The sequence below is a fragment of the Entelurus aequoreus genome, linkage group LG22, assembly GCF_033978785.1.
Source record: "Entelurus aequoreus isolate RoL-2023_Sb linkage group LG22, RoL_Eaeq_v1.1, whole genome shotgun sequence".
Classification (NCBI taxonomy): domain Eukaryota; kingdom Metazoa; phylum Chordata; class Actinopteri; order Syngnathiformes; family Syngnathidae; genus Entelurus; species Entelurus aequoreus.
The window spans coordinates 40,985,075-41,004,597 of record NC_084752.1 but is presented as its reverse complement, the minus strand read 5'-3'; the positions used below and the strand labels follow the sequence as shown (position 1 = coordinate 41,004,597).

The following is a 19,523-nucleotide window of genomic DNA, read 5'->3' as shown; positions in this document are numbered from 1 at the left end:
CGGTTTCCGTTACCATAATATTGGTGATTTTTTGGAAGTAATTAATATCACTCCCAGGGGGTGCATAGACATTCAATAAGGTGATTGGGTTCTGTTGCGTTTGACCAGATGTTCCTCCAAGTGGGATGTAAAACGCTGGTCAGTCCCAAGTTCCCTAGATGACATATAACTGAACTCAGAGGTACCACCCAGCACAGAATAGGTATTTTGAAATTTATTGTCAAATATTTGAGAATAGAGACCAGCCTCGAACAACACATCCAAATGCGTAGCCCAAGTTGATCTGGCATTCCAAAGGAAAAAGCAACTCTTTTCACACAAAGAAAGCCCCCATCTCCCCCCCCCCCCCCCCCCTCCTCTCAACACTGATAAGAAGAGAGACTTGGGGGTTGTGTTCACATTCCTGATGGTTTACGACCCTGTCTAAACAGGCAATCTGAAGACAAAGAGAAACTAGTATACAGAGTATACATGGAAAAATATGAGCTGATTCAAACATGATTATGAATAAAGAAATAGCTCTTAAACATATGCATTATCCACAGTTCCCATCTATCTTTCCCTTTACTACAATAAATCTACCCTCCTTATCACCAAATTCCAGTACTTTTTCAAAATTTCGCTTTTTTGAGATGAGGATTGCAACTCCTCTCCTCTGTCCTAATTTATATGACGAAAAAAACAAATGAGTGAAGCCCATTCTCTTTAGTTTTACATGCTCCTTGTCAGTCAAATGGGTCTCCTGTAAATATACTATGTGGGCTTGTTCTGTCCTCACCTTCGATAATATTTTATTGCATTTAATTGGGTTCAATATCCCATTAACATTAAACGATACACATTTTACTTTGTCACTAACCATATGTATTTACTTGTAAGTGTACCAATAAAATATTCAAAATAAAACCTAGTAAGTCTACTCCCATAACGAAAACAACTGAAATAACATAAATAAAACAAAGCAAAATAACTAAAGAAAATTAAAAAAGAAAAGTGTAGTTCCAAGGCAGTTGTCTCTAATAGATGACCCTGAGTTAGGCTAGATAAAACGTCTAGCTGTGGGGGAAATCCTCTCCCAACTATGGGCTGAGGGCCCCCATCATGGCACTTGGTAGAAAGAGAAAAAAAATCTCTGTTCATTACATAGATACATCCCTCATTTGTATATATTCTCATCTAGCTGGGGTTATTATATAAACACAAATGTCTTGGAGTGAATTTAAAGTCACCTGTTTTGGTTCTGTTCATCTTACCAACACTTTAAGAAGTCAGTCAGAATTAACAGGTCCTCCGGAAAAGGCGATGATTATCTTCTGAAGGCTTGTAGTCTCTCCTTGATGCTTTTCTCTGGCTCCTCACCTGTCCCCTCCCGGCTCCTTCCTCCCATGGTCTCTCAGGTGGAGCGGGACAGCTGATCCAGCAGGCTCTCCCTCGGCGTAATCACGCTGATTGGCAGTTCTCTGTCCTTCATGTCTTTTGTCGCCACCTTTGCTGTCCGGTACAGCTGCGTGCCGTCCTCATAGAACACTCGTAGTTTGGCCGGGTACGGAGTCTGGAAGTGAATATTTCTTTGCTTTAACACTCGCTTCGCTTCAGCATATTCTTTCCTCTTTTGCAGGACTGCTGGGGGGTAATCCTGGTCAAAGTATATTAGGCTCCCATTCAGAAAAATCTTCTTTCCCCATGCTTTGCGCAAGACCTCTTCTTTCATCCTGTAGTGGAGGAATTTGACTATTATTGACCGCGGCTTGTCTTCTCTGTCTCTGGCGGGTCTCAGCGCCAGCGCGCGGTGCGCCCTTTCGATGTCGAGTTGCGTAGTTGCGGGGATCTCCAACATGTCCCGCAGTAGTTTTTCCACAAAGTCTGGCATGTACGGTCCCTCGGCTCCTTCGGGAACATTGTATATCCTCAAGTTCTGGCGTTAGGATCTCCCTTCATAGTCGAGTAGTTTGTTTTCTTGCTGATGAATGACTTTTGTCATGTTGTTCAACACATACTCCACGTTTTGAATCCGGTCCTCCACCTTCTCAATTCGCTCCTCTGTGTCTGTTATTTGTTGTTTAATGTTGGTGAGCTCAGATTTAATATCGTTCAGCTGTTCTTTTATGTCTTTTCGGAAGTCCCGAATCTCCTCCAGAACTTGGACTAAACCTTTGGCGTCCGCCTCCTTTGAGCGAGGGTTAGCATTAGCACCGCCATCTTGTAGCTTTACAGGTGAGCTGTTCGGACACAGAGCTTTCCTCATTTACAGGCTCTGCAACAATATTTCCTCGATTTCTTCTGGTTTTCCCCATTCTTGCCCCTTTTGTTTTTTCAAAGATTATCTAAAAATGTGGCTTTTTACGGTCTAACGGGGCGAAATAACTTTTCTCACGGGGGAGATGTTACTCTAAGCTGCCATTCAGCTTGGTGACGTCACCGGAACTCCTCAGCCTCAGTTCTATGTTTTTTATGGGTACAGAAAATCCTGGAATGATCACTTAAGCCGCATACAGTAGTTCCACTTGTGGAGATCTTAGACGGGTCAGAAGTAACAACGAGGTCTATGAAGGTTTAAAAGGACTCACTCACCTTGGTAGTTTGCTTAATAAGCTAAGTGAGACAATGTTGGTGGCACAGCTTAGTGAAGGTTTTAAAAATGGGTGCATCCTTTCAGGACATATCTGTGTTCCAGTCCCCAAGAAGATGTAAACCTGTATCAACATGTTTACACAACCTCACACACTCACCAATTATATTTTACACTGTAATCAAATCTAATTAAAGTTATAATTTCACTTCCTGATTCTGACTTACATGCAACAATAAGTGAAAGTAAACATTTATTTTCAATAACCAAAGTAGTCAATCCAATCCAATCCACTTTATTTATATAAAACATTTAAACAACAAAAATGTTTCCAAAGTGCTGCACAACAATATTAAAAACAATATTAAAAACAATAATCAAATATTATCCTTAGCTCCCCCAATGACTGAATAAAAGCAAAAAATAAATAAATATAGAACCAATATCAAAACAATATAAAAATAAATATGATTAAAAACGATTTTAAAGGGAAAAACCAATTAAAACAGTAAATCAAAATTGATAAAAAAAACACAAGAGGACAACCGAGGACCACACAACTCACGTAGTGTTAAAAGCCAAAGAGGTCTTAAAGTAGGTCTTAAGATGAGACTTAAAACACTCCACTGTGGGAGCAGTTTGAACATGGAGGGGCAGAGTGTTCCAGAGCTTAGGGCCGACCACAGAGAAGGCCCTGTCTCCCCTGGATTTAAGTCTGGTCTTGGGCACCACGACCTGGAGCTGGCTCTCGGATCTCAGAGCGCGCGTAGGAGTGTAAATTTGGATGAGGTCCGAGATATACTGAGGTGCCAGTCCATGTAAAGCTTTAAAAACAAACAGCAAGGTTTTAAAATCAATTCTAAAATGAACAGGGAGCCAGTGCAAACTCTGAAGAATTGGAGTTATATGCTGGCGTTTCCTGGCCCCTGTTAAAAGTCGTGCTGCCGCGTTCTGGACTAACTGCAACCGGGAGAGAGCTTTTTGGCTAATGCCAGCATGAAGTGCATTGCAGTAGTCCGGGCCACTTGAAATAAAAGCATCTTCTTCTCCCCTAACAGGGGACGGCGTGGCGAAGTTGGGAGAGTGGCCGTGCCAGCAATCTGAGGGTTGCTGGTTCAATCCCCACCTTCTACCATCCTAGTCACGTCCGTTGTGTCCTTGGGCAAGACACTTCACCCCTGCTCCTGATGGGTCCTGGTTAGCGCCTTGCATGGCAGCTCCCGCCATCAGTGTGTGAATGTGTGTGTGAATGGGTGAATGTGGAAATACTGTCAAAGCGCTTTGGGCTCCTTAAAAAAAGGGGTAGAAAAGCGCTATACAAGTACAACCATTTACCATTTTTACCATTTGTTCAAAAAGGTTAAAAGATAAAAACGGTTTTACCTTTACTAAAAGACGAAGATGATAAAAACACGATTTTAAAACGCCATTGACTTGTTTGTCAAGTTTAAAATCGCTGTCTATAGTGACGCCAAGACTGGTGACTTTGGGACGCACATCATTTTGCAATGGTCCCAAGTCAGTGAGGGCCGGACCAAAAACTGAAATTTCCGTTTTTCCCTCATTCATTATTAAAAAATTCTGGGCTAACCAAGCCTTGACGTGGCATAGACAGTTGAGAAGGGTTGTCAGGGGGCCGTGGCCTTTTGAAATTGGCATATAAATTTGTCAGTCATCTGCATAAAAGTGATAGAACACTCCATGCCTCTTAAAAATCTCTCCAAGAGGGAGACTGTATAGTGAAAACAGGATGGGGCCTAAAATAGATCCCTGGGGGACACCACAGTAAAGCGGAGCAGAAGAAGAGGTGGCGTCCCCCAGCCTGACTGAGAAAGACCTCTCTGACAGGTAGGATCTGAACCACTCTAATGCAGTCCTCCTGACACCCACACAGTCTCTCAGGCGGTCTAAAAGAATTGTGTGGTCGACTGTGTCAAAGGCAGCTGTAAGATCTAAAAGCACTAAAATGGCAGAGCTGCCAGAATCAGACATTAAAAGCAAGTCATTACAAACCTTTAAAAGTGCAGATTCAGTACTGTGCAAAGCTTTGTATCCAGACTGAAATGGATCTAAAGTGCTATTTTCATCTAAAAAATGCTGCAGTTGCGCCAAAACATATTTCTCCAAAATTTTTGACACAAAAGGTCATTTGGAAATGGGCCGATAATCTGACAAACTTGTAGGATCAAGACCTGTTTTTTTAATCAAAGGCTCGACAACAGCTCTTTTACAAAAAGAGGGGACACAGCCAGAAATCAAGCTGCTGTTGATGATGTCCCTAACAGACAAGTCAATAGTGTCCCAGATTTCTTTAAAAAAGCGAGGGGGGGCTGGGTCTGTGGGACAGGACGAGTGTATTAGTTTGTCAACTATTCCTGTAAGCTCAAGCATAAACACAGGCTCAAACTGACAAAACACAGCCGAGCAATGAGTGGCCAATTTAAAACTCAATGGAGAACGAGAAAGATTTGCCCGAATAGAAGCAACCTTGTCGTTAAAAAAGGAGATACATTTTTCACAATTTCACTTGTCATCTCCAGTAAAGTGGTTGGATTCGGATTAAGAACATAACTAATAGTTTTAAAAAGAACACGTGGCTTGCTAATACTATTTGAAATTAGGTCTGACAGATATTTTGTTTTCTCAGCTTTAACCACACTTTGATAATTCTGACAGTTTTCTTTTAAAATTTGATAAGAGACTTCCAAGTGATCCCCTTTCCACTTGTGCTCCGCCCTTCGCCACTCACGCCAAGCTGTGCGTGTGGTTTCATTGAGCCAAGGCTCCTGTATTGGCTTTGGACGTATAGCTCTGAGGGGCGCTACACTATCCAGAATCTCAGAACATGTGGAAAGAAAAGAGCACATCAATTGTTCAGAGTGTGGTATACTCTGCATGGACACAGTGAATAAAGGGGAGAAGGTGGCTGCCGTGTCAGACCTAATAACACGCCCATGACGCACGGCAAGTGGTTTTACATCAGGATCAAAACCTAAATTAAACATAACAGGACTGTGATCAGAAAACACAGCATCACCAACAACGACATTGTCAACATTAAAACCATAAGACAGTACGAGGTCTAGTGTATGCCCACGTTCATGTGTCGAACCAGACACAGACTGTACAAAGTTAAATGAGTCAATGAAATTCAGGAAGCTCCTGGATAGAGGTTCGTCTGGGCAGCAGGTGTGAATATTAAAATCACCAACAATAAGGACACGATCATATTTGGGCAGGATTTTCCGCCAGAAATTCAAAAAAGTCATTTATAAAGTCTTTTTGGTACATGGGTGGTCGATAGACGACGGCACACAGGACGACATCAGAAAGACCCAGTTCAAACATGCATAGTTCGAAGCTTGAAAAGGAGGATTGCAGGCGGATCTGACGGCATTTAAAGTCATTTTTAAAAACGACTGCTAATCCTCTTCCCTTTCGGCCGGACGACCGCGGAGAATTAAAATACGAGCACTCCGGTGATTCAACACTTGAATTAGTAAAAGAACATAAAGGTGACTGGCTTTCTGTCAGCGTGTTGTAGATGGTCTCCTATTCCTAAAGAGGAATTGTTGATGGAGATACTCCATAGAACACCACATAGTAAAACATGTTTTTGGTAAAAGTTCCTTTTGGCCCAGCCAACAAAATGACCACCCAAAAGTATTCTGCATGATAACAAAAACATACCATGAATGTTTTTTTAAGTGATTTTGGAATTAGATTTTTTTTAATTTCCATGATATTTAAGTTATGGCAATGACAATCTCAATATTTACACACTTTACATCAGTGAAGTTAAGAATGCCTCAATCAATGCTGTCTCGTACTTATAAAACTTTTCAAATTGACCCCCATCAAATTTCCAAGTCTGTTTTTGTACTCACTGTACCACTTTTTAATTAATTTTAGGACAAAAGGTGGTATTTCCTGTGTTTTTATTGGTTGTTTTGCTACACACTTTTAACACAACACACATAAGAACACAAATACTCTCGTTGTGTTAACAGTGTCAGTCCAAAACTATTTATATTCTCTCTTTATCTCTTATCATTTATCTTATTTACTTATTTACCCAACAGACGTCCAGCAGCCCCCCCACATTAAAGAGGAAGAGGAGGATCCACAGCCCCCCCACATGAAAGAGGAAGAGGAGGGAGGGTGTCCTGTAGGGCAGGAGGAGGATGATGTCAGCAAGTTTCCACTGACTGTTGTCTCTGTGAAGACTGAAGAGCATGAAGACAAAGCACCTGAGTCCTCACAGCTTCATCACAGTCCAAGTAAGCACATATCATTTTATTCTCAGGGCATTCAATCCATCACAACTGGACTGTTCACTTTGTCTTAGAAGACTCATCCAAGTAGGCTTCATCACTTCATGCTCATACACTTCAAGTCTTAAATCTAATCATTGGAATTTAGAGGGGAACTGCACTTTTTTGGGGGGAATTGTTCTATCGTTCACAATCATTATAAAAGACACAACGGTGGATATATAAAAAATAGATAAAAAAATCACATTCTAGCTAGGACTGGGCGATATGGCCTTTTATTAATATCTCTATATTTTTAGGCCATATTGCGATACACCATACATATGTGGATATGTTTAGGCCATGTCACGATACACCATATATATGTGGATATGTTTAGGCCATGTCATGATACACCATATATATGTGGATATGTTTAGGCCATGTCACGATACACCATATATATGTGGATATGTTTAGGCCATGTCATGATACACCATATATATGTGGATATGTTTAGGCCATGTCACGATACACCATATATATGTGGATATGTTTAGGCCATGTCACGATACACCATATATATGTGGATATGTTTAGTTCATGTCACGATACACCATGTATATGTGGATATGTTTAGTCCATGTCACGATACACCATATATATGTGGATATGTTTAGTCCATGTCACGATACACCATATATATGTGGATATGTTTAGTCCATGTCACGATACACCATATATATGTGGATATGTTTAGGCCATGTCACGATACACCATATATATGTGGATATGTTTAGGGCCTAAACATATCCACATATATATGGTGTATCGTGACATGGCCTAAACTTTAGGCCATGTCACGATACACCATATATATGTGGATATGTTTAGGCCATGTCACGATACACCATATATAAGTGGATATGTTTAGGCCATGTCACGATACACCATATATATGTGGATATGTTTAGGCCATGTCACGATACACCATATATATGTGGATATGTTTAGGCCATGTCACGATACACCATATATATGTGGATATGTTTAGTCCATGTCACGATACACCATATATATGTGGATATGTTTAGGCCATGTCACGATACACCATATATATGTGGATATGTTTAGGCCATGTCACGATACACCATATATATGTGGATATGTTTAGGCCATGTCACGATACACCATATATAAGTGGATATGTTTAGGCCATGTCACGATACACCATATATATGTGGATATGTTTAGGCCATGTCACAATACACCATATATATGATAAATAATAAATAAATAAATATGTGGATATATTTAGTCCATGTCACGATACACCATATATATGATAAATAATAAATAAATAAATATGTGGATATATTTAGTCCATGTCACGATACACCATATATATGTGGATATGTTTAGGCCATGTCACGATACACCATATATATCTGGATATTTTGCCTTAGCCTTGAATGAACACTTGATGCATATAATCACAGCAGTATGATGATTCTATGTGTCTACATTAGGGATGTCCCGATCCGATATTTGGATCGGATCGGCCACCGATATTTGCCAAAAAATGCGTATCCGCAAGGCATGGGAAAATGCCGATCCAGATCCAGTTTTTTTTTTTAATTCCGGTCCGTGTTTTCCAACGCACCAATTTAAATAATACATTCCACTTTTCTGCTGCTCCCTAATTTCCGTTCCGCATTTGCCAGCACACCTTCAACACATCCACAGGTCTGTGTCCTAACCGTCCTAATCGGAAAGGGAGGCCGGTTCATGGTTCCGAAAGGCGAGCGGAAGTTACCGGTAAAAATGTCAGCTGTGTGGGATTATTTTACCCTACAAAACGAAAAAGATGAAGAGGTGGAGTGCAAAACATGCCACAATAAAGTCAAGCGTGGTGGTAAAGTTGTAAGACATTTTAATACAACAAATCTGATCAAGCATTTAGCGAAATCCCACCGTAAAGAATATGAAGAATTTCTAAAGAAAACTGACGAAAAGAAAAAGAAAGGTCCTACCCAACTAACTCTGACAGAAACGTTGGCGAAGCGTGACATACTCCCACTGAACAGTGCTAAAGCCCAGGGGATAACTAGTCATTGCCGAGGAAATAATTCTGGATGATGAGCCGTTATCTCTCGTGAGTAAAGTGGGCTTTCGACGCCTCCGCCACAGCAGCCGATGTTATCCCATCTGTCCGTGTCCTGACACGCTTTCTAGACAGTGAGAGCGAAGAACACAGAGGGATTCAAACCATGAAGGCCACCTTACTCGTTTTGACCATGTGGAAACTGAACCCCTCTATGCCGTGGCAACAATGCTAGATCCACGCTACAAAGACAAGTAAGTGCTTTATAATTATTTGAGCATGTTATAAGCTTCAGTACTATATTGAAAATATTTTACTCTACAGCTGGCATTTATTTCTTTGTCAGTATTTCAGTAGCCTAATGTTTCATAGATATAAGGTGATGGGAATGTATTATTATTGTTATTATTATTATAATATTTTTTATTATTATTGTTATTATTCTTATTTTCCTTCAGTTATATGATGGGTGAGGAAATGAATGTCACTGTTGATCATTTGTGATCTATTTTGTGTGTTACTTGTTGTCATTGAACATGAATATGTGGAGACTGGCTGAAACAATATAAAATAATTGATATATCTTTATTACATTTGATCCAAATGTTAAGGTTCTTCACTAATGCTACCAACCTGGATCAGGCAAAGGAGGCACTAAAGGTAGAGGTGATGAAAATGGAACAAGAACTGAAGACCACGCCCTCTGGAGAAGGTGTGGCTGAGGCTGAGACAGCAAGGCCAACACCAGGAATGGAGGCTGGAAGCTCAACCAGCAGCCTCGGCAGCTACTTTGACGAGATACTGGAGGAGAGCTGCACAGCAGCTCCATCTGAGCAGCAGATCACCCCAGGGGCACTGTTTCAGCTGGAGAGCTACCTCAGTGAGCCTCCAGCTGGGCGTTAGAGCAATCCTTTTCATTACTGGAGAGACAATCAGTCTCGACTACCCGCCCTGGCAGCAACAGCAGCCAAGTTCCTCAGTGCTCCTTGCACCAGTGTTGAGAGTGAGAGGCTTTTTAGCACAGCCTCACTCATCATTGATGAACACAGGAGCAGGCTGACACCTGAGCATCTTGAAGTGCTCGTCTTTGTTAGAAAGAATCTCCCCATTGTGCTCAGACTGCAGTCTGGGGGGGGGGCAAACAATTGAAGGGATTGTGTAGATCTTTTTTCTTTTAAGTTTACACTTGTTCAAGAGCAAGTATTGATGCTGAGTTATAGACATTTTATCCCACTCAGGTTGTGTGTTTTGCTTTTTTTAATAATGTTTACAGCATTATTTGCACTTTATACTGTTCAATGATGCCATTTCTGTTTGTCATGTATAATTGTGTCTATTTTGTGTTTATCCTTGAATAAACATGTCAGTTTCTTGTTACCAACCATTATTCAAACTCACCTAATTCAGCTGGCTAGTTTTTATCAAGAGTACTAAAACCCTTTTCAACATGAATCACAACTAAGTAGGCTAAATAACTTTAAACTTTAATACATGCTCGGATAGGCCAGTATCGGTATCAGATCGGAAGTGCAAAAACATCTGTATCGGATCAGAAGTGCAAAAACCTGGCTCGGGACATCCCTAGTCTACATTAAAACATTGTTCTTCATACTGCATTAATATATGCTACTTTTAAACTTTCATACAGAGAGGGAAGTCACAACTAAGTCAATTTAGCAAAAGTGTATTTATTAAACAGTTATTAAGCAGTGACACAAACATTCATGTCATTTCAAAACAGAAAGTGCAAGATTGTCAGAGACATTTTAAAACAAGCTATTAGTGCACTTTTGTGCATGATGTCACTAAGATGACATATCAAAACAACACTAAATTAAAGTGCGCTTTTTGTACAGAACGCCACTACAATAGTTTAAAACAAATAAAGTGCACTTTTGTGCATGATGTCACACAAGATATTTCAATAAGTGTCAAATAAAAATGAGCTGCATAATAGGAAATCAAATAGTGTATGTCCTTCACTATGTGGTAGGTTCCTGCGGACGTTATCTCCTTCTGTTGTTGACTATTTGTTTCATACGTTGTTGATCTGGAAATGGTTGCTTGGGCATTTTGTGGGTGTGGCACCGAACGGAGATGTTGACATGCAGAGTTTCAAGCACTCCTCATTCTCTAGCGGGTGACTTTTCAAATGATGCTACACATTAGTAGTGCTACTACTTTTTGTAGCAACGCTTTTGCAGCATACTTGTTCACCATCTACCCGCTTGAAGCCAAACCACTGCCAGATGATGGACTCACTGCTGTTTGTCTTGGGAATTAATTATTCCTTCATTTGTTACCAGATTGGCACCTTCTTTCTCTCGTATTACCACTAGCACCACAGCTAACGTTACCATGCCGCTACCTGTCTGCTCCATGGGAGGAGTTTGGGGAAGCCATGGAAAACGACTTCCGGACGGCTTCGAAGCGATTCTGGTCCACCATCCGCCGTTCAGGGGGGTGTGTGAAGCAGTGCACTGTCAACACCGTGTATGGTGAGGATGGTGTGCTGCTGACCTCTATTGCGGCTGTTGTGGATCGGTGGAGGGAATACTTCGAAGACCTCCTCAATCCCACCAACACATCTTCCTATGAGGAAGCAGTGCCTGGGGAATCTGTGGTGGGCTCTCCTATTTCTGTGGCTTAGGTTGCCGAGGTAGTTAAAAAGCTCCTCTGTGGCAAGGCCCCGGGGGTGGATGAGATCCGCCCAGAGTTCCTTAAGGCTCTGGATGCTGTGGGGCTGTCTTGGTTGACAAGACTCTGCAACATCGCATGGACATCGGGGCGGTACCTCTGGATTGGCTGGCCGGGGTAGTGGTTCCTCTCTTTAAGAAGGGGAACCGGAGGGTGTGTTCCAACTATCGTGGGATCACACTCCTCAGCCTTCCCGGTAAGGTCTATTCAGGTGTACTGGAGAGGAGGCTACTCCGGATAGTTGAACCTCGGATTCCGGAGGAACAGTGTGGTTTTCGTCCTGGTCGTGGAATGGTAGACCAGCTCTATACTCTTGGCAGGGTCCTTGAGGGTGCATGGGAGTTTACCCAACCAGTCTACATGTGCTTTGTGGACTTGGAGAAGGCATTCCACCGTGTCCCCCGGGAAGTCCTGTGGGGAGTGCTCAGAGAGTATGGGGTATCGGACTGTCTGATTGTGGCGGTCCGCTCCCTGTATGATCAGTGTCAGAGCTTGGTCCGCATTGCCGGCAGTAAGTCGGACACATTTCCAGTGAGGATTGGACTCCGCCAAGGCTGCCCTTTGTCACCGATTCTGTTCATAACTTTTATGGGCAGAATTTCTAGGCGCAGTCAGGGCGTTGAGGGGATCCGGTTTGGCGGCTGCAGGATTAGGTCTCTGCTTTTTGCAGATGATGTGGTCCTGATGGCTTCAACTGGCCAGGATCTTCAGCTCTCACTGGATCAGTTAGCAGCCGAGTGTGAAGCGACTGGGATGAGAATCAGCACCTCCAAGTCCAAGTCCATGGTTCTCGCCCGGGAAAGGGTGGAGTTACATCTCCAGGTTGGGGAGGAGATCTTGCCCCAAGTAGAGGAGTTCAAGTACCTGGGAGTCTTGTTCACGAGTGGGGGAAGAGTGGATCGTGAGATCGACAGGTGGATCGGTGCGGCGTCTTCTGTAATGCGGACGCTGTATCGATCCGTTGTGGTGAAGAAGGAGCTGAGCCGGAAGGCAAAGCTCTCAATTTACCGGTCGATCTACGTTCCCATCCTCACCTATGGTCATGAACTTTGGTTTATGACCGAAAGGACAAGATCACGGGTACAAGCGGCCGAAATGAGTTTCCTCCGCCGGATGGATGGATATTTTTGCTTAAAAAAATATATATATATTTTGTCCGGTCCAGCTTCTCAGGCAAACCATATAGTTGATGGAGATGCCGATATCGTCTGTACAAATTTACTTTACAAAAGAGAAGTGTGGGATACTTCTCTTGTTGCCTTATTTGTATTTTGACTTGATTAAATTGATTTATATTATCATTTGGTGCAGCCTGGCCGGAGCAATATTTTTGCTTAATTAAGGTTTAATTATACATGTTGTGCCCTCTATTATTGCGTTTGTCCTAATTGTCTTTTATTTCCTAAACACCTGTTTTCATTATTGAAGGCTGACCTGCAGAGCTAAAATGCAAGCCAATTTGTGTGTGCTAATAAAATCAGGTGCGCTCACAGCCCTATGTGCTGTGTGGTGTGATCACATAAAAAAGTAATTGTCTCTCATGCGTTTTTGATGATTATTATACGGTGCTGTTTAAATGGTGGTTTCTCCACACAAATCCGCTAAGCTGTTTTCAACCTGCCAACAATACATGAACAATATAAAAAAGACAAACCACTTAATAATGACGACAACAGTTTTACATTTTAAGAATGCTATACAGTTCATTGCATTCTTTGCATGCATAATAGTAATCAATGTTCATTTTGCCATCATACCATGTTTGAGATGAAAACACACACATATATATATATATATATATATATATATATATATATATATATATATATATATATATATATATATATATATATATATATATATATATATATACATACAATTTTTTCAAAATTAATATGAGAAAGTTAAAATAAAACTATATTCTTAGCATCAAAAATAAAACAACAGTTTTCATTATATCAAAAATAAAAAGTGGATTAGGTAGTGCCTTTAATACTGCATTTGAAATGTGAAACCAGTGGTGAGTCACCACCAAGCAAAAACCACACATGCTCAGAAAATGGGCCACGCTTCATCCACTTCGTCAGGGCAGGTGAAAGCGCAGCAGCAGGAGGGAGGAACAAAGGAGTTCTGGCCACAGCAAACGACTGGGAGATGCGGGCCGACCTGAAGAAGCAGCTCAAATTCCCAGAGGAGATAGCCCACACTACCCTGAGACCTGATATTGTTCTGTGGTCTAGAGGAACCAAACAGGTGGTGCTTATCGAGCTGACAGTACCTTGGGAAGAGAGGATGGAGGAGGCGTACGAACGCAAGCTCAAGAAGTACCAAACCCTCATCCTCGAGAGCCAGCACAATGGATGGAAGGCCTGGAACCTACCGGTGGAGGTGGGCTGTAGAGGCTTTGCGGGGCGGTCGCTCTGGAGAGCACTCGGACTGCTAGGGATCGAGGGGCTGGCTAGGAAGCGGCTGGTAGCCAACACCACTAAAAGGGCAGAGGAAGCATCGCGCTGGATTTGGTTACAAAGAAAGGTGCGATGGCAGAGCTGACCTACTGAAGGACTAGGGACATAGAGTTGGGTGGCATTCAGCGGGGGTAGATCCAGGACGCTGGATCTGCCGTCGAGCACCTCCGAAGCGTCATGGGCTTAATTCGACGAAACGTTGATGACGGGGGGGTCCCCATTTGAGAATCTGCTGATGCCAACCAACTCATGTCCAGTTGAGGTATGCGGTCAAGCTTAGTTTTGGCTCAGGGAGGAGGACGTCCCTGCCATGCAGAGTCCCGCCGGTGCCTTGATGGAAGGAGAGATGAAGAGAGCGAGGCCACAGGCTCACAGATGGTGCAGGGGCGAGTACCTGTAAAGGTGAGCCAGTTGCGATACCCTTATCGTATTTTGCATATATATATATATATATACAATTATTTCAAAATTAATATGAGAAAGTTAAAATAAAACTATATTCTTAGCATCAAAAATAAAACAAGAACAGTTTTCATTATATCAAAAATAAAAAGTGGATTAGGTAGTGCCTTTAATACTGCATTTGAAATGTGAAACCAGTGGTGAGTCACCACCAAGCAAAAACCACACATGCTCAGAAAAGTAGCGTCAGATTTACTGCCCGTCCGAGCATCCACTGGCAGAAATGTAGATCGATGCCTAAGCTATAGAGATTATAGTGGGCGGAAGTGCAAGATATCAAAGTAGCATGTGGTTGCATGACTTGAATAACCCGAATAAGAAAAAAAAACAGGATGGCTCTGAATAAAATAATTTGGTTTATGCCCTTAAAGTCTTCCTGTGTCCAAAGACTTATTTTCTGTAAACAATCACAAAATCATCAAAATATATATAATACAAACAATTGATCAAACCACTGTATCGACTTTATACTGATATTATACTTGGTATTGTTACTGTAAATTTTTGTATCGATCAGACCACATTTTTTTAAATATAAGAGGGTTTCTGTGGGTTATTAAAAAGCATTACAGGCATTTAATGGACTTTGCATAAATTAAGGCCTTAAAGGGTATTAAAAAGCATTAAATACGATGTCCAGAGGCATTAAAATATTCATGTAATCGTAGGCCGGGACTGATATAAATGAAAATAAACCTAATAACTCAATTCTTGCTGTCATCAATAAATTGCTTTGTGTGTTCCGTGTGTTTCCTTCTTGGTCTCTGGATTTTAAACTGGACTAAGAGGTTTCACTCTGTGCATGGCTCTCAGCACCTGAGCATGTTAATTCCACAGCAGACTTACATGAACAAAGTGAGCCTCTTGTCAGTTATTCACAACCTTTGGTTCGGCTACTTGCAATTCTCCTCCACACATTTTCCTAGTGTTGGCGACACTCACTTTAATGTTAGAGATGGCCATTTTAATACAACGCTGAAGTACAGGCCCCCATATAGCTGACCGGGATATGCCTGTTATATGATTCTTTAATTTTGGGTCTTTTAGAATCAGCATGTCTTCGTCCATTTGTGTCAAGGAGGTGAAATTAGGTCTGAAAACCTTTGACAAGTGGACTTCATGTCCATTAGGTATTTTCAAAGTGTAGAATACCATCCACCTTAAACAGAATATTCTACTTTGAAAGTAAACTGGATCATTTATTTTGTGTATATGCATGACTTCTTGTCCCACACGAGCAGATTTTAGCTCAATTGAATCGCCTTGTTGTGTCGACCACTAAATATAGAAGCCAGGTGGTGGAAACTGACACACTGACTTGAAAACAAAAAATGGAACGAGTCTGTCACCGTGGTGCCGCCGTTCCACATCCAGTGGAAATCCCCGGTTACACTTACAAACGTTGCTTGGCGAGATAAATGAAGAAACCATACTTCGTAGCAAAAGGAAATGCACTTTCAACCCACTGCACTCGCAGTGAGCGAACTCGACCACAAGATAGCGCCATAGCAGAGCTAACAATACGGAATACAGATTTACGCTGTAAACGACCTAATCTTTTCTCGAAGTTTATACATCATACCTCAGGCAGAAGGGAATTTATGGCAAGACAGATTTTAGGCCATATTGCCCACCCCTCGTAAAAAGTGGTCTTCTTTTCCTGTGAATAATGTTGTAAACAGCAGTGTGTTTGTTTTCAGGCCAATTCGTACATTAACTTGTTATTTGAAGTACATGTAAACTTACTGAATGCCTCATGTGACTGAGCAAATCTGGACATTTTTCAAGCATGTTTGTCATTTTGTGTCCTGCAGATGTCTGTAAAGAACAACTTCTGCCTGAAAAACAGGAGAGTAGCTTCAGGATGTTGAATGAGGATCCACCAAAGAGGAAGACCAGGCACCACGGACCCTCTGGTGTATTCTTTTCCTCTTTGACACAGACCCTTCCCTGTAAAAAAGAAGAGGAAGACTCACTGACCCCCCACATTAAAGAGGAAGAGGAGGAAAACAGCATCAGTCAGGAGGGAGATCATATTGAAGGACTGGTGGAGTTCCCAGTGACTGGTGTGCCTGTGAAGAGTGAAGATGATGAGGTCAAAGGTGAGAGTGAGGAGAAGAGAGAGGCGGAGCCTCCAAGCAGCAGCTCAACACAACACATGACAACAGAAGGTGATGGAGACCACTGTGGAGGATCACAAGCAGACAAGATGTTAGCTCCACTATCAGATAGTGAGGACACAACGTCACACTCTCCTGACACTGATGATGAACACTCTAAAGATGATAAGACATGTCACACTGACAACACTCACTTCAAATGTTCTCACTGTCACAAAACTTTTAAATACCATAGTTCTCTGAAAACAAACACAAGAAGACACACTGGAGAAAAAACTTTTATCTGTTCAATCTGTAGTAAAGGTTTTGTAGAAAGTCACAAATTGAAAGTACACAGGAAAACACACACTGGTGAAAAACCTTTTTCTTGTTCAATCTGTGGTAAAGGTTATACACAGAGTCAAAATTTGAAAAAACACATGAGAACACACACTGGTGAAACACCTTTTTCTTGTTCAATCTGTGGTAAAGGTTTTACACAAAGTCAATATTTGAAAATACACATGAGAGCACACACTGGTGAAAAACCTTTTTCTTGTTCAATCTGTGGTAAAGGTTATACACAGAGTCAATATTTGAAAAAACACATGAGAACACACACTGGTGAAACACCTTTTTCTTGTTCAATCTGTGGTAAAGGTTTTACACTAAGTCAAGATTTGAAAGTACACATGAGAACACACACTGGTGAAACACCTTTTTCCTGTTCAACCTGTGGTAAAGGTTTTACACAAAGTCAAGTTTTGAAAGTACACATGAGAACACACACTGGTGAAAAACCCTTTTCCTGTTCAACCTGTGGTAAAGGTTTTACACAAAGTCATAATGTGAAGGTACACATGAGAACACACACTGGTGAAAAACCTTTTTCCTGTTCAACCTGTGGTAAAGGTTTTATACGAAGTCAAGATTTGAAAGTACACATGAGAACACACACTGGTGAAAAACCTTTTTCCTGTTCAATCTGTGGTAAAGGTTTTACAGGAAGTCAATATTTGAAAGTACACATGAGAGCACACGCTGGTAAAAAACCTTTTTTCCTGTTCAACCTGTGGTAAAGGTTTTACACAAAGTCATAATGTGAAAGTACACATGAAAACACACACTGGTGAAAAACCTTTTACTTGTTCAATCTGTGGTGAAAGTTTTACACAAAGTCAACATTTGAAAGTACACATGAGAGCACACACTGGTGAAAAACCTTTTTCCTGTTCAATCTGTGGTAAAGGTTTTACACAAAGTCAAGATTTGAAAGTACACATGAGAACACACACTGGTGAAAAACCCTTTTCCTGTTCAAACTGTGGTAAAGGTTTTACACGAAGTCACTATTTGAAAGTACACATGAGAAGACTCACTGGAGAAAAACCTTTTTCCTGTTCAATCTGTGGTAAAGGTTTTACACTTAGGCAATCTTTGAAAACACACATGAGAACACACGCTGGTAAAAAACCTTTTTCCTGTTCAACCTGTGGTAAAGGTTTTACACAAAGTAACAATTTGAAAGTACACATGAGAACACACACTGGTGAAAACCCCTTTTCCTGTTCAACCTGTGCTAAAGGTTTTAAACTAAGTCAAGATTTGAAAGTACACATGAGAACACACACTGGTGAAAACCCTTTTTCCTGTTCAACCTGTGGTAAAGGTTTTACACAGAGTAACAATTTGAAAGTACACATGAGAACACACACTGGTGAAAACCCCTTTTCCTGTTCAACCTGTGGTAAAGGTTTTACACAAAGTCAACATTTGAAAGTACACATGAGAACACACACTGGTGTAAAACCTTTTTCCTGTTCAACCTGTGGTAAAGGTTTTACACAAAGTCAACATATGAAAGCACACATGAGAACACACACTGGTGTAAAACCTTTTTCCTGTTCAACCTGTGGTAAAGGTTTTACACAAAGACAACATATGAAAGCACACATGAGAGCACACACAGGAGAGAAAGTGTTGAGTTGTAGTGTGTGTGGTGAAAGATTCTCTTATAAGTACCAGTGTAAGAAACACAAGTGTGCTGGTGAGAACAGCAGCAGCAAATGAAACTGCAGGATTTGAAATAAACTGTCAAGACTTTAATGTTGACTTTGCCGTCAAGGGACGGCGTGGCGAAGTTGGGAGAGTGGCCGTGCCAGCAATCTGAGGGTTACTGGTTCAATCCCCACCTTCTACCATCCTAGTCACGTCCGTTGTGTCCTTGGGCAAGACACTTCACCCTTGCTCCTGATGGGTCCTGGTTTACGCCTTGCATGGCAGCTCCCACCATCAGTGTGTGAATGTGTGTGTGAATGTGTGTGTGAATGTGGAAATACTGTCAAAGCGCTTTGGGCTCCTTTAAAAAGGGGTAGAAAAGCGCTATACAAGTACAACCATTTATTTATTTTACTTTCTAACAGCACATATAACATGTGTGACATTGTTGTTTGTGTAACTATCTTTTTAATATGCTACTACATTTATAGATTAGATGGTTTGAAATATGGAAATATTACATATTTGTATTTCTAATTGTTAATAATCCCATAGATTAGCCCCTATTTATAACATACATATTTACTGGTTCACATCTGAAACATCTTATTATCATATTATTATTTACTTTATACATCATTTGAACACTTGTCTTTTATACCATTTTAAAATGTGTGACTTTATGAATTATTTGTTGGGTCTCTATAATCCATTTTAGTAATGATCTTTATTACTCTTTTTTTTGTAATATGATGATTGTGTTGTGATTGTTTTATATGTATGTCCCCAGACCTTTATGCAATATAAAAGTGAGAGAAAATGGCTGAATTGTTTGTGGAAGGATGTTTTATTTTATTTTTTTACAAATTTACATTC

The 19,523-nt window shown here is 41.0% G+C and overlaps 2 protein-coding genes across 2 annotated transcripts in view; both read left to right on the top strand.

Annotated features, from left to right (window-relative positions):
* Window positions 1-17,728, top strand: part of LOC133639733 (oocyte zinc finger protein XlCOF22-like) — a 31,568-nt gene extending 13,840 nt beyond the window's left edge. The window contains exons 4-5 of the mRNA XM_062033316.1: window positions 6,652-6,849; window positions 16,365-17,728. Of these exons, the coding sequence (XP_061889300.1) occupies window positions 6,652-6,849; window positions 16,365-17,728 (1,562 nt within the window). The remainder of the gene's footprint in view (window positions 1-6,651; window positions 6,850-16,364) is intronic.
* Window positions 17,729-17,762: 34 nt separating this feature from the next.
* LOC133639744 (gastrula zinc finger protein XlCGF17.1-like) lies at window positions 17,763-18,725 on the top strand. Its single transcript, XM_062033328.1, has one exon. It carries the CDS (start codon window positions 17,763-17,765, stop codon window positions 18,717-18,719), a length of 957 nt encoding a protein of 318 aa, XP_061889312.1. The 3' UTR covers window positions 18,720-18,725.
* Window positions 18,726-19,523: the final 798 nt, after the last annotated feature.

Bases quoted from the DNA above. Each gene is read 5' to 3' on its own strand.
- LOC133639744 (XM_062033328.1), top strand. From the start codon at position 17,763: ATGAAAACACACACTGGTGAAAAACCTTTTACTTGTTCAATCTGTGGT.